At 61.6% G+C, this 12,085-nt stretch overlaps 1 protein-coding gene across 2 annotated transcripts in view; it reads right to left on the reverse strand.

Annotated features, from left to right (window-relative positions):
* Positions 1–12,085, reverse strand: part of HM13 (histocompatibility minor 13) — a 31,569-nt gene that overhangs the window by 7,479 nt on the left and 12,005 nt on the right. For both annotated transcript variants that reach the window (XM_045295430.1, XM_004697902.3), the window contains exons 4-9: positions 8,158–8,246; positions 6,655–6,740; positions 6,447–6,572; positions 5,848–5,905; positions 4,469–4,552; positions 885–921 (exon numbers count right to left, since the gene is read on the reverse strand). In XM_045295430.1, the coding sequence (XP_045151365.1) occupies positions 885–921; positions 4,469–4,552; positions 5,848–5,905; positions 6,447–6,572; positions 6,655–6,740; positions 8,158–8,246 (480 nt within the window). The remainder of the gene's footprint in view (positions 1–884; positions 922–4,468; positions 4,553–5,847; positions 5,906–6,446; positions 6,573–6,654; positions 6,741–8,157; positions 8,247–12,085) is intronic.

Genomic DNA, 12,085 nt, shown 5'->3' on the forward strand with positions numbered 1-12,085 from the left:
CCCCGTGTTTCTTCGCTCTGGGCTGCTGCCGTGGAGGCTGGGGCCAGTGGGCTGCCTCTGGGGGAGCCTGCTTCTGAGGCTGATGGAAGCTTTACTGGGGACTTGTGGGTTATCACCTGAGCACCACCTGGGGTAGAACTGGCCACACTGGCTCACCTCCCATGACAGACAGGCCAGCCCCTCCCAGGAGGAGGCCCAGGGGTCAGCAAGTGTGCAAAGATTCTCCTGGCAAACTTGGTTTTAATGACGGTAGCGGTTTCTCGGGACTGTTTTTGTGTGTGCATGAGAAGATAAAAGAATCGGAAAATCCAGGGCTTGCATAGCAAGCTGGCTGCAAGGGCAGACGGGCCTGCACTCGGCGCTGCTGGCACCCGCTCGGCAGCGACCTCTGTGCTCCTAGAGCAGGAAGTACCCCAAGGTGGGCAGGCCACAGCCAGAGCCCAGATAGGGGGACACAGAGACCTGCCTGCACCAGACCAAGACCACATCATTAGGTGTGCTCCCCAGGGGGGCTTCTGCGGTCAGCCTGTGCTGCTCAGTGCCCGCTGCTTGGGTTTCCACGGTGTGCACCATTAATTTAAGGTTAATTAATGAGGCTCAGAAAGGTCAGGCCACTGCTAAGGTCACATGGAGAGGATGCACTCCGGGTGCCGTGTGGGCCTTGTGGGGTGAGAGCTCTGGGTCTGTGATTTGGGACTGGTTTCTGGCACCGGGCTCTCTTCCCATGGGGACACCTGGACGGACGGAGGGACTCGGGGTGGTTGTGAGGACCGTGGGTGGGTGGGGCTGGCTCCCCGGCACACCCACCCAGCATCCCCACCCTGGATGGTCGGTCCCCCACTCGCTGGGGCTATGGGCAGGGGTCCCAGGTCCAGGGGGCTTACCTGATGTCAAAACGCAGCAGCAAGGCGATGAAGATCCCTGAGAGAAGGAAGGAGCCGTGAGCGCCGGAGAGAGGGGGCGGGCCCAGTGAGGTAGGGGGCGGGCTCCAGGTAAGGGCAATGCCTGGACACGGAGCTCCTGCCCCAAGCAGCGAGATGCCCTGGTCTCCAGTGAGCAGACACCAGCCTGTCCTTTGGACTAGGAACCACACTGAAGCAGCCTCTCAGGGCTGGGCACTGAGTGCCAATGCTCAGAGTGCCTGCTGGGGAGCGAGGCACCGGGCCCAACGGGTGTGAGCATGACCTTGCCCCCCTCCTCGCTTTGCGAGGGGCCAAGGGCAGACACAGTCAGACAACAAGAATCAGCACGCAGGTATGCCTGTGTCATCACTGTCGTGGGAAGTGAGGTTCGGGGCGTGGCGGCCGGACAGGATGCAGCGCAGAGCTGGAGGGGCAGCGGCGGCTATACCGGCTGTGGAGGCACAGGGAGGCGCTGGCTCTCTATCTCCCAGTGAGAGGGCACCTCGGAGAGTTCCAACAGGGAGAACAACTTACATCGATCTCGAACAAGATTTCTGACGGCTACACAGAATACGGGCTAGAGGGTGGAAGGGGGCGGGAGACGGAGGCAGTTCGAATCCACCGTTCCACCCACCCACTCCAGGGGGCCTGCCAGTGCGTGTCTGTACGTTGTTGCTGTGCCTGCGTCCTGGGATAGTCTGGCCTCGCACTCTCTCAGCTGAAGCAGGCTCCTGAGACCTGACACAACCGTGCTCGCCAGAGGTGCCGACTGGAAACAGGGTTATTTCAGAGAGGGAGATGAGTGTGTCCTCAGGGAGGGCAGTGTGAGGTAGGCGCAGTTAATAAAGGGGCTGCTATTGAAAGGCTGGAGGCCTTGACCCGCCAGCCGCTCTGCTGCAGAAAGATGTAGGGTAGCTTGCCTTGGGAAAGACGGACCTCGCCTTGGAAACCCTGAAGGGCGGGTAGCCTGGGTGGGGATCGCCTGGAAGCCAAGTGTGAAGGTGGGGCAGATGGGTGACCAATGCTCCCTTTCTGGAGAGAGCCAGGAGTCTGGTGCCCCCCGGTGGCCAAATTATAAACTGCTCTCCAACGAGCCCAAGGGTCAGAAATCCACCCAGGGCATGCCCACTCTTCCAGCACCTGAGAGCACTCAGACAACACCCATTCTTGCTGGAAGAACATCAGCCGAGGCTGTGAGGCTCCACCCGTGCCTTCTGCTGAGCCCAGTATGTCCCGTGCTTGCCTCAAGAGGAGGACACAGGAGCATTCACCCCGCACCTGGGACAGGGACCCTGCAGACGAAGGCCTCCTTATGCATCCCCGCTCAGGGCCCTAGAGAGCCTTGGATCTAGGCTTACTTGCACCCTCTCAGGGGCTTGTTGTCAAGTGCCTTTGGATCGGTCTCCACTCACGGCGACCCTGGTCCAACAGACGGAACGCTGCCTGGTCCCGCGCCATGTCGCCGATGTTGGAGGCCAGTCGCACGCAGCCACGGAGTCAATCCAGCTCACGGGGACCGTCCTGGTTTTTTGTGGGCACCTCAGTTTTAGCCATCACGGGGTCCTTCTCCAGGGACGGGCTCCTCCTGATAAGGCAGCAGCACATGAGGGGATGAGATCTCGCCATCGTTGCTTCTAAGGCCACGCTGGCTGGCCTTGTCCCGGGAAGGGTGAGCGTGTTCTCCTGGCTGTCTGCAGTACGGCCAGTGTTCTCAGCCAGCAGCATTCCTCTTCCGCCCTCCTTCATCACCGACCAGCTTTCCCCGCACACAGGCGACGGGAACTATCCGGCTAGCGTCAGGGGACCTTGGTCCTCTGAGTATGTCTGCTCTTCAACAGTTTAAAGTGGGCTTTGGCTGCAGAGGTGCCCAGCGCGGTCCAGCGCCCGACTCTGACTGCCGCTCCACGGTGCTCACTGCGGATTGGAGACAAAGGAAATCCTCCCCTCGTACACTTTCCTGGTCTTGGTTTGCGGAGACACGGCTGACTGGTCCAGGCGGGAGGATTTCGGTGTTCCTCCTGTTGAGGTGGGATCCGTCCGGGTCTGCATCAGGAAGCGCTTCAAACTCTCTCGGCTTTCAGCAAGCAAGGGTGCGCCACCTTCGTACCACAGGCTGTGACCGAGCCGTCCTCTGGCCACTTGGGCCAGCTTGCTGGGCACGGGACTGAGGCAGCATGGACAAAGGGCACAGCCCTGCCACATACCTTCCCTGGTTTTAACCCCCTCAAGGCCTGGGGGGGGGGGGTGCTGAGTCGGAATCGACTCGATGGCAGTGAGTTTGGTCTGGGTTTGGGGCCCTGGGTCAGTGCGCCCAGCTCTTTGAACTTGTCTCTTCATCTGTCAAATGGAATTGTTTCATCCTCCCCACGCCCCACCCCCAGCTGCTACAGCCGGCACAGGTCAGCTTAAGACCACCTTCGGCACACACTGGGTGCCCGGCAATAGCCCCCCAGAGTTCCGGCTGGGAAAGCCGCTCTCGCAGCCCCGTTTCACGGGGATCCGGTCAGATCCTGTTGCGCGCTTGTGCGGAATTAATGGAGGCTCCTTCACTCCCGAGTTTGTTTCCTTGTGAGCAATCAGGGGACGCTCTCCCTTCTCTCTCTTGATTAAGTCACCCGAATGGACGTGCCACCCACAGAAGGGCTGGCCCGAGCCCAGCAGGGGCAGAGTGCTGACTGCCCGCACTGGCATGGCGCTGCATGGCGCCTGCTTTCAGGTAAGCACTGGGGGCCCTTCTGACACCCTGATTCTCAGGCCCGGGGTCTAGGGGGACCCGCTTTAATTGCTCTCGGTCCATCCCGAGTCTCTCGACTGCTGGGATCCGCTGGCACGGCAAGGCCGTGGGCTCCCAGGGGTGAGCGCTTCGGCTCCGGGCTGCAGCTACAAGTCTGCTGACAAGTGAGCCACTCGCAGGCTATACAGGCACACATGCACGCATGCACACTCTCGCAGGCACACAGGGGCCTCTGTCCTGGACACGGACACAGGCGTGTGGTCCACACACTGGGAAGGAAAGGGAGGACCGAGGGCCCTGGCAGTTCTAGCACACTGGGAATACTGTGGCAACTGGGAGAGCCTGTGGATGTGTGAGTGTGCACAGCAGGGCTCGGGGTTCTGTGTGCCGGTCATGGAGCACACGTCTGCCCACAGCCTGGCCCAGTCTGGCCTGTTGTTATGCAGTCTCCCCCAGGGGCTCTGTGGGAATGGCCTTGCTCATGGCTGTCTACCTGATACCCAGCTCGGGGCTGGCACAGGCTTAAAACCAAGCCAGACCCAATAGGCTTGAGTCCATTGTGCTGCACAGTGAGCCTACAGGGTGACGCCAACCCCCCCTTGTGGGTTCTGGAGGCTGCACATCTCTATGCGAGCACACAGCCTCATCTTTCTCCCTCAGAGCCACCAGGGGGGGTTGAACTGCTGACCTGGCACGCCACTGATATGGGCTGAGGTTGAGTCTTTCACCAATCCAGAGCTGACGCAGGGAGGGGCTTGGTAACCCCTTCCCCATGGAAAAGCCTGTCGGGTGTGGAATCCCCACCTTGGCTCCCCAACCCCGTGGTCCCTACCGGGAATGACGATGTCTCCGAGTCCCAGCATGGCAAAGTTGTCGGCCTCCAGGCCCTTCTCCAGCAGATCCTGGGGGAATACCACTGCAGGGGAGAGGGGCGGGGGTGAGGCTTCCCCTCTCACACCCCTGTATCGAGGGAGGAGGGGCTGGACAGGCCTGAGGAGGGTAACAGGCTGAGAGGCAGGGTCTCCCTCTGGAACAGCGCTGTGAAGAGGACGCTGGGATCACTCAGCAGTGGGTTTTGATGCTCTGAGAGATGACTCACCCTCCCCACTTTCCAGAGGCCCCGGGCCTTTGGGCTTCCTGGGATTGATCGGCAAACCCTTATACGAGGCCCCCCGAGAGCCCCATGCAGGGCGTGTCTCCACAGAGGGGGCTGGCCCTCACTCTGGGGCAGGGGAAGCCTGGGTCTCAGGCCCTGAAGCCAGGAAAAGGCCACACGTGGTGATGTCCGGGCTTCAAGCTCCCGACTTGGGGGGCCTCCTGGCTGGGGTAAGGGCACTGGGGAGGAAGGCCTCCCTGTGTCTGCGTCTGGGTTTCATCCCCAGCACCTGACGGGCATGGCAGTTAGGAGTCTGCGCCCTGAGATCCCAGGTGATTCTGCTCAGCTCATCCTGGCCTTCCACCCTCCCCTCAGTGACTGGCCTGGGTTTGGCGCCTGTCACCCAATTCTGGCCACTGGGAATTGAAGGGGGCTGCAGGGAGCCTTGGCGGGGTGGGGAGGGAAGATACCCCTCCCCTTTCTGTCTCTGGACGCAGCTGCGTGAGGAGTCAGCGGCTTGGAATAGTGGCAGGCAGCTTGGGACCATGAGGGGATGGGCTGGAGGGATGGACAGTGCTGCTGAGCACAGCGGTCTGGGAGCGCGAGGTGACCTTGGTTCTTGGGGTTTCCACTGAGGCCCCTAATGACCCCACCTCTGAGCTGCAGGGGGCCACGGGTCGCCCCGACTTGAGGGATATGTTTTCTAAGCGTGAGCGGCTCTGCAGTTGGGCAGGCACTACAAGGTCCCCATGCAAACACTCTGCTTGCTGGGGTTCTGAACGGGAGAAGGGCTGGTCCCCGACACCCAAGTGCTGTGGGGATCCAGGGAGGGGCATCAATCCGGTGGTCCCTGTCCGTGATTGGGTGGGGGAGGGCAGACACCCCTCTGGGTGCTCGTTCCCACTCCAGTCTCCCAACCCCACCCCTCCCTGTGACTAAGGAGCCCGAGGTCGGAGCAGGGCAGACGGAGATTGCTGTGGCCACCCTACAGGAGTCCCAAGACAGAACGTGACCAGGACGCTAAAGGAGGCGTGGGGGCTTCTGCGGAGGAAGAGGTGTGTCGAGGTTCAGGGAGGGCAGTGAGGGGCAGAGGGTCCTGCAGGGGTGGCACTTACATTTTATAGGCGCCTCAAAGGACCTGGCCACAGTCACCATCACGTTGGTGCCAAACACCTACAAGGAGGAGAGGGGCACTGAGGGGCTGGGTGGGAAACATTGGGTTCTGAGCTGAGTCCTTGAGGTGGGTGGAGCGGAAGAGGGGGCGCCCAGGGGCCCCAGGCATCTGTGAAGCTGAGTTAGGAGGCCAATGGTCCTGGACATGGGGACACCGCAGGGAATTCCCGGTTCTAGGGACCAGGAAGGGCTGTTTGAGGGAGTCTGCAAAGGGCCTCTACGGGGCTCAAGTGAGGCAGTGACCTTGTCTAGGGTTCTCTTTCTCCCTCAGCCCCCACTCGGGGGAAAGAGGCCCCATGGGGCCCGGACACGGTGCCTGAGCCACGCTGATCTTGGCCCCTCCTTCGCAGGGAGCCCCCAGCCACAGGCAGCCCTTTGCTGGGCCCGTTTATCTGAGTGCCACCACTCCTGCCCGAACGGCTCTAGCGTGGAGGCAGGGGAGGAGGCAGGCTCCTTGCGGAGCGACCGTGGACGTGGACGCAGTGGGTGGTGGCGTCCGCTCTCTGGCCCCAGGCCGGACCTCCCGCCGGAGAACACGCACCCAGAAGACATCGTAGATGAAGAGGCCGCCCAGCAGGATGCAGCCCGTGCTGACGTTGCTGAGGTGCAGCAGCTCCACCCCGTTGAGGGAGAAGGCCAGGCCAAAGAGGTTGTTGGCGATCCAGTGCTGCAGAGAGGGTGGGGGCGGGGTGAGGCCAGCTCTCGGCACCCCCCCACCCCTGCCTGCTCCAGCCCGGCAGGCCGCTCACCTTCCTGAGCAGGTACCACACGCCGACGATGCTGCTCAGGCCCAGGCACACCAAGTCCTTGGTGTCAAACTCGTAGTTGACGATCTCTGGGCAGAGAGGCCAGGTCAGTCCACTCCCCACTGTGGGGCTGACCCCTCCCCCCTTAGGCCTGGCGGAGCAGGGCATGGCTGGGGTGCTCCCAGAGGCCTGCAGGCCAAGGGTGGGGGCTGGAGTGGGGGGCAGCTTCAGGTCTGTGTGAGCTCACTGAAGTCACTCAGCCTGCTGTCTCCAGAGGACCAGGCCTCCTGGCATGGGTCAGTGGCAGTCCCCGGGGGGCAGGAGGTCGGGCTGTGGGGACAGGCAGGCCTGGTTGGGATGTGGGCTCTGCCACTTGTCACTGGGTGGCCTTGGGGGGAGGGAGGCAGCGCCTCTCGAGTTTCCATTTCTCCTGCAAAAAGGGGACAACAGCTCCCACCCCATAGGCTGCGGTGGGGAGTTAGCAGGCCGGTCTTTTCAGAGCACTCAGCTCAGGGCCTGGGGTCCAGCGGACTCCGGTCTGGGCCAGCTGTTTGCCACTAAGTCTAGGCTCCCCGGTCATTCTGGAATCTCCCTACTCTGCCATCAAAGGAGCCGGAAAAGCTGCTGGCAGCCCTGTCTCATGGACGAAGCAGAGGGAGGTGTGAGCTGCAGGCCTGACGAGGCCTGAGGCAGAGGCCATAGGGCCACCTGTCAACAAAGAGGCCCAGCCAGCTGGTGGAGGTGCCCAGGGGCACAGAGCCTGGAGTGCAGATGCCGGTGGCTGGTCCCCAGGGTCTGCTCCCACCTTCCTCAGTGGCCAAAGGCCCCCATGGGTTCTGACTGTAGGAGCTCAAGGCCCAGCCAGTCAGCTTCCCCTGCAGCTGTAGGCAGGGGCATGCAGCGCCCCCACCCCCCCTAGAGCGTGGGGCCCTGGGTGTGTCGGCTGCGGGTGGGGGGAGGAGCAGGACAACTGGACTTCGGGGCCTGAAGACGGGGGAGGCCCGGCTGCTTCAGCGAGCTGACGTGGGGCCTTCAGACTTCACCAAGCACGTCCTGGGTGCAGACGCACGAGGGGACACACTTGAGGTCACGGCACCCAGACGAGGCGTGAGGTGCCCGGAAGATGGGAGGGAAGCTCCCCCCTGGTCTCCACGGCTGTGTTTTTTTGGGGGGGTTCAAAGGCACGGATACCATTTTGTTCCAATCTTTCGTGGACAGAAACCACAGGAGAATCTCAGTATGGTCACGGGGGCCTGGTGTGCAGGGTCCTGTGCCGCCTGTTTGTCAGACTCCCACCCGCCCTCCCGGGAGGGGGGGCTATCACTCCATTGTGTAGATGGAATAGCAATGTCAATGCGGTGGAGAGATTCCCGTCTGCCTCCCTCGGCCCCTGGCAGGGGGTGGTGTGGTGTGTGTACGAGTGGTGGGGACGAGACACCACGTGTGTGTGGTGGTGGTGGGGTGTGTGTGTGTGTGAACGCGTGGTGGGGACGAGACGCCACTGACCTTCCTTGGTCTCCCCGGAGCCCTGCGTGAAGAGCAGCTGGTACTGTCGATTTGGGAAGTTGGCGGGGAAAAACTTGTTCATGAAGGGGCTGGAAGGAAAGATGAACAGGTTGGCAGAGCCGCCCAGGTCATTGCAGCCCCAACACCCCACCCGGCCCCCTCCTGGCAGCCAGCAGGTAGGGACCACTTCCTGCCTTGCAGGTCATGTGGGGAGCTGCTAACTGAGTGGAAGTCGGGGTCCCCCCCCCCCATCCCCAAAGAGGCACAGGGCAGCCGCTGCTTCCAGGAGCACAATGGCTCCAAGAGCTGCCTGCCGGCCTCTCGGGAGAGCAGAGGGCCATCCGCCTTAAGCTCTCCTACCCTCCCAGGTTTTGCCACCGGTGAACAGAATGCTGGCACTGGGGCCTGACAGACAGGCCGACCCCCGCCCTGCCTGTACCAGCTGGGAATCCAGTGCCAATAGAGCCCTGAGGGACAAGGTCCCGGCTTTGGACGTTGGATCTTGGTGCCTCATTCGCTGTCTGTCAAGATGCACAGTACTGGGGCTCCTTTCCAGACCCCAAGGCCAATGGCCTGGTGACCATGCCCACCCAAGACTGAACACTCAGAGGCCCGGAAACAAGCCGGACACCCTGTGTTTCCCCGGGACCAGCATGGCCTTCTCGGCTATGGGATATGCTTTCTGATTACCCAGCATGGTCCAGGGGGGAGGGGCTCTTCTGGGCCCTTTTTCTGGGCGAGAGGAGCAGTAAGGGTGGCCGTGTTGTACAGTGGCCACGGATTTGGGTGTCACATCCCCAAACCTGGCTCTGGTCACACACCACTTCCCCTCCCTGAACCTCAGGTTCCTCTCCCGTAGGTGGGAGAAAAAGACCGGCTGCCTCAAAGGGGAGTCCTGTTCAGACAGGGAGGCTAAGATGCCAGGCCCAGCATGGGGCCCACAGCAGGTGGGCGGGGCCTGTGAGCTTCCCTTAACAAGACCCTCTTGCTCACAGCCAGGGCCAGGCAGCCTGTTAGCACCTCCGACTCACTGGGCGGGTCAGCGGAGGCAGGCCAGGCCCCGCCCCAGCCCAGGCCCTGCCGTGAGGGAGGGAGGACGGTCTCTTCCTAAGAAGCTGGACTAGGAGAAAAGAAGGTGTGCATGCTGGAAGCCTCTCTGGCCCTCGGCTTCCCCACTGCAGGGCGGGGTGTGTGTGTGTGCAGAAAGCGGGGGATGGTGGGGTGTTTCTAAACCACGACAGGGAGGAGGCACACTGAGGGACCTGGTCGCAGCTCCCGGGGGGCAGAGGATGGGCTGGATGCAGTGACTCTGTTTCCAGCTAAGTTTGTCAGGCCGCTTGGGGGGTTCCTGGAGCCCAGGACTGTGAGCTGGGATGGGGGTGGGGGTGGGGTGGCAGGGAGCCCTGAGGAGTGAGCCTGGCCTCGTCCTGAGAAGCTGGCCACTCAGCTTTCCTAGCCAGCAGAGTCCAGAGGTCAAGAGCATGGGCTCTGGAATCAGACGTCCTGGGTTCAAATCCCAGCTCTGCCACATACTGCCTGTGTGACCTTGGAAAACTGGTTACTTAACCTCTTCTGCAGCGGCGCCTTCCCCACAGTGCTGCGGGCGGCTCACACGTGGAAAGCTAGAGAAGGCCTGTGGAGCTGCAGCTTTGCCCTCGGTCAGAAGCGCCGAGTCTGCAGTCTGTCAGCCCCCGTGGGAGAAGAGGGGCTGCTGGGTAACACGGGGATGGTCAAGCGACCCCACCTCTACGCCTGTGAGCTTGCCAGCGAGGCCCGGAAAACCTCTATGGGCTTGTGCCACGCTGGGTGCCAGGGAGCCTCTGGTGAACGCTTGCGCAATGGCTCCCAGTGTAGCCTTAGGTAGCAGAAGTCTCTGGCCCTTAAGTCACCCGTAAAGGTCACTGCTTCCCACCACATCCTGGTGCCCTACTCCCCTGGGTGCGTGAGGCAAGGGGTGAGGGTGGGAGGAAGTGCTGACGTGGCTTCCTCCTGGGGTGGCCGATTCTGGCATCTTGGGTCTTTTCCTGAGAAAGGTCAGCTGGGTGGAGGGTGAGCGCAGTCGGCTGAGGCTCCCTTGGCAGGGAGCCAAGCAGGGTTTTCTTGGCCTGGGCTGGACGGAGCCTCAGCAAGCGAAGGAGGTGGCAGCAGCCGCCTTCCCCTAACACCCGGCCCTGGGCTGTGGCGGGCAGGTGGGGGGATCAGGAGTACCTCGGCGGGCTGGCACGGCTCCATGCTCAGCAGGCCTCTGCTCTGCAGGTGCCCTGGAGGGTGGCTGGCCTGCCTTTCATGAGCCCTCTTGCCCAAACAGGAACAGAACACTGGCCTTGGAGCTGGAACGGACGGACAGAACCTTGCTTTGTCTTACAAGCACAGCCTAACAAACACCTCCAAACCTAACTAACCCGCTCCCAACAAGTGGGCCGCACCTTACAGCGAGCCTATGGGACAGATGGACTGCCTCAGGCGTGGCCAAGGCCGTCAAGGTTCTCAGAAGATGAGTGCTTAACCACTGGGACACCGAGACCCCTCCTTCTGCCCTTAACCAGAAACCGCAAACTCCCCGCCATCAAGCCCCTTCCGGCTCACAGAACTGACCCAGGGGATTTCCAAGGCAGGAACTCTTTCCTGGAGTAGAAAGCCTCCTCTTCCTCCCTCGGAGCAGCTGGTGGTTTCGAACTGCTGACCTTGCAGCGAGCAGCCCAAGGCGTAACCACCACGCCACCAGGGCTCCTCCACGCTGCCCTCACAGCTGGGAACCTGGGGGTGCGCAGAGCCCCCAACCACGCTGCTGCCCTGTGCCCAACCTTGGACGGGGTGGCCTGCCTCTCGAGAAAGGTCTGACCCTGTGGGCGGGTGCAAAGCCACTGCCAGCGCGTCAACGTCGACTCACAGCCACCCTGCAGGTGGGTGTCCCCGAGACACTCTTTACGGAGGAAGCAGGTTTCACCTTCCTCCCACAGAGTGGTTGGGGTTTCAAAGTGCTGGCCTGCGGTTCGCGGTCCCGCTCGTCACCCACTCCCTCCTCCCACTGCCAGGGCTCCGTGGAAACCAGCTGTTCTCCTAAGTTCCACCAGCACGGCGGGGCTTCCATGGACCGCGTACTTCGGGGAAGGCACAGCTTAAGGCTGGCGTCACACTTTCTGAACAGCGTGAACGCATGATGGCACCTCCTTGGGAAGCTAGGAGCCCTGGTAGCACCGTGGTCCCGAGCTGCGCTGCCAACCAGAACGTCCACAGTTCGAAGCTACCGCGGTTCTGCAGGAGGCGGGTTGAGGTGCTTTCCCCCCAGAGGGTCGGTATGAGTCAGAACTGACTCGGTGGCAGTAAGTTTGTTTTTTAAGCCGAAATGATCTCCATAGGAGATAATTCCCACATCCGTCTTACCATAAGGGCTCCAGTCGGCCCCCGGCCTGTGCTTGCTTTCCGCAGAGGGCAACTGTGAGCACCAGAGCAGCCCTCTGCCCACCGCCAGCCACCAGCTGACGAGCCTGAGGGTTTTTGGCTTTTTGTAAAATTGTCCCCTTGTCCCTTTAAAAGCCAGCCCTCGACTCCGGGTGCGAGGCCCCGTGCATCCTGCCAGAGTCCCAGGAGAGCTGAGTGCAGGGGGCCAGGGCAATCCCAGGCCCGGTTTCCCCAGGCTCCGTGGTCTGCTCAACATTTTACCCAGAAAATAGTGCTTCCTGTTAATTTGTTTACAGTCACAAACAACATTTTTCCACATGCTATTGGTTTTATGTTTTGGTGCCAATTCCTAGGAGTACAAACTTTGACTGGGCTGAAAGGCACACAGCAGTTTTTTGGCGAATCCCTGAGGCAGTTGGGACCAAGTCCCTTAACTATTATTCTAAAAGGAAACGAAAGACGAGCGTTCTTGGCATTGGCGCGGCAGAGGCCCATGGCGGTCTTTGGGGCTCCAGTGGAGAGCAGG

Source organism: Echinops telfairi, unplaced genomic scaffold (assembly GCF_000313985.2).
Source record: "Echinops telfairi isolate 266 unplaced genomic scaffold, ASM31398v2 ScPeMD7_5592;HRSCAF=6446, whole genome shotgun sequence".
Classification (NCBI taxonomy): Eukaryota; Metazoa; Chordata; class Mammalia; order Afrosoricida; family Tenrecidae; genus Echinops; species Echinops telfairi.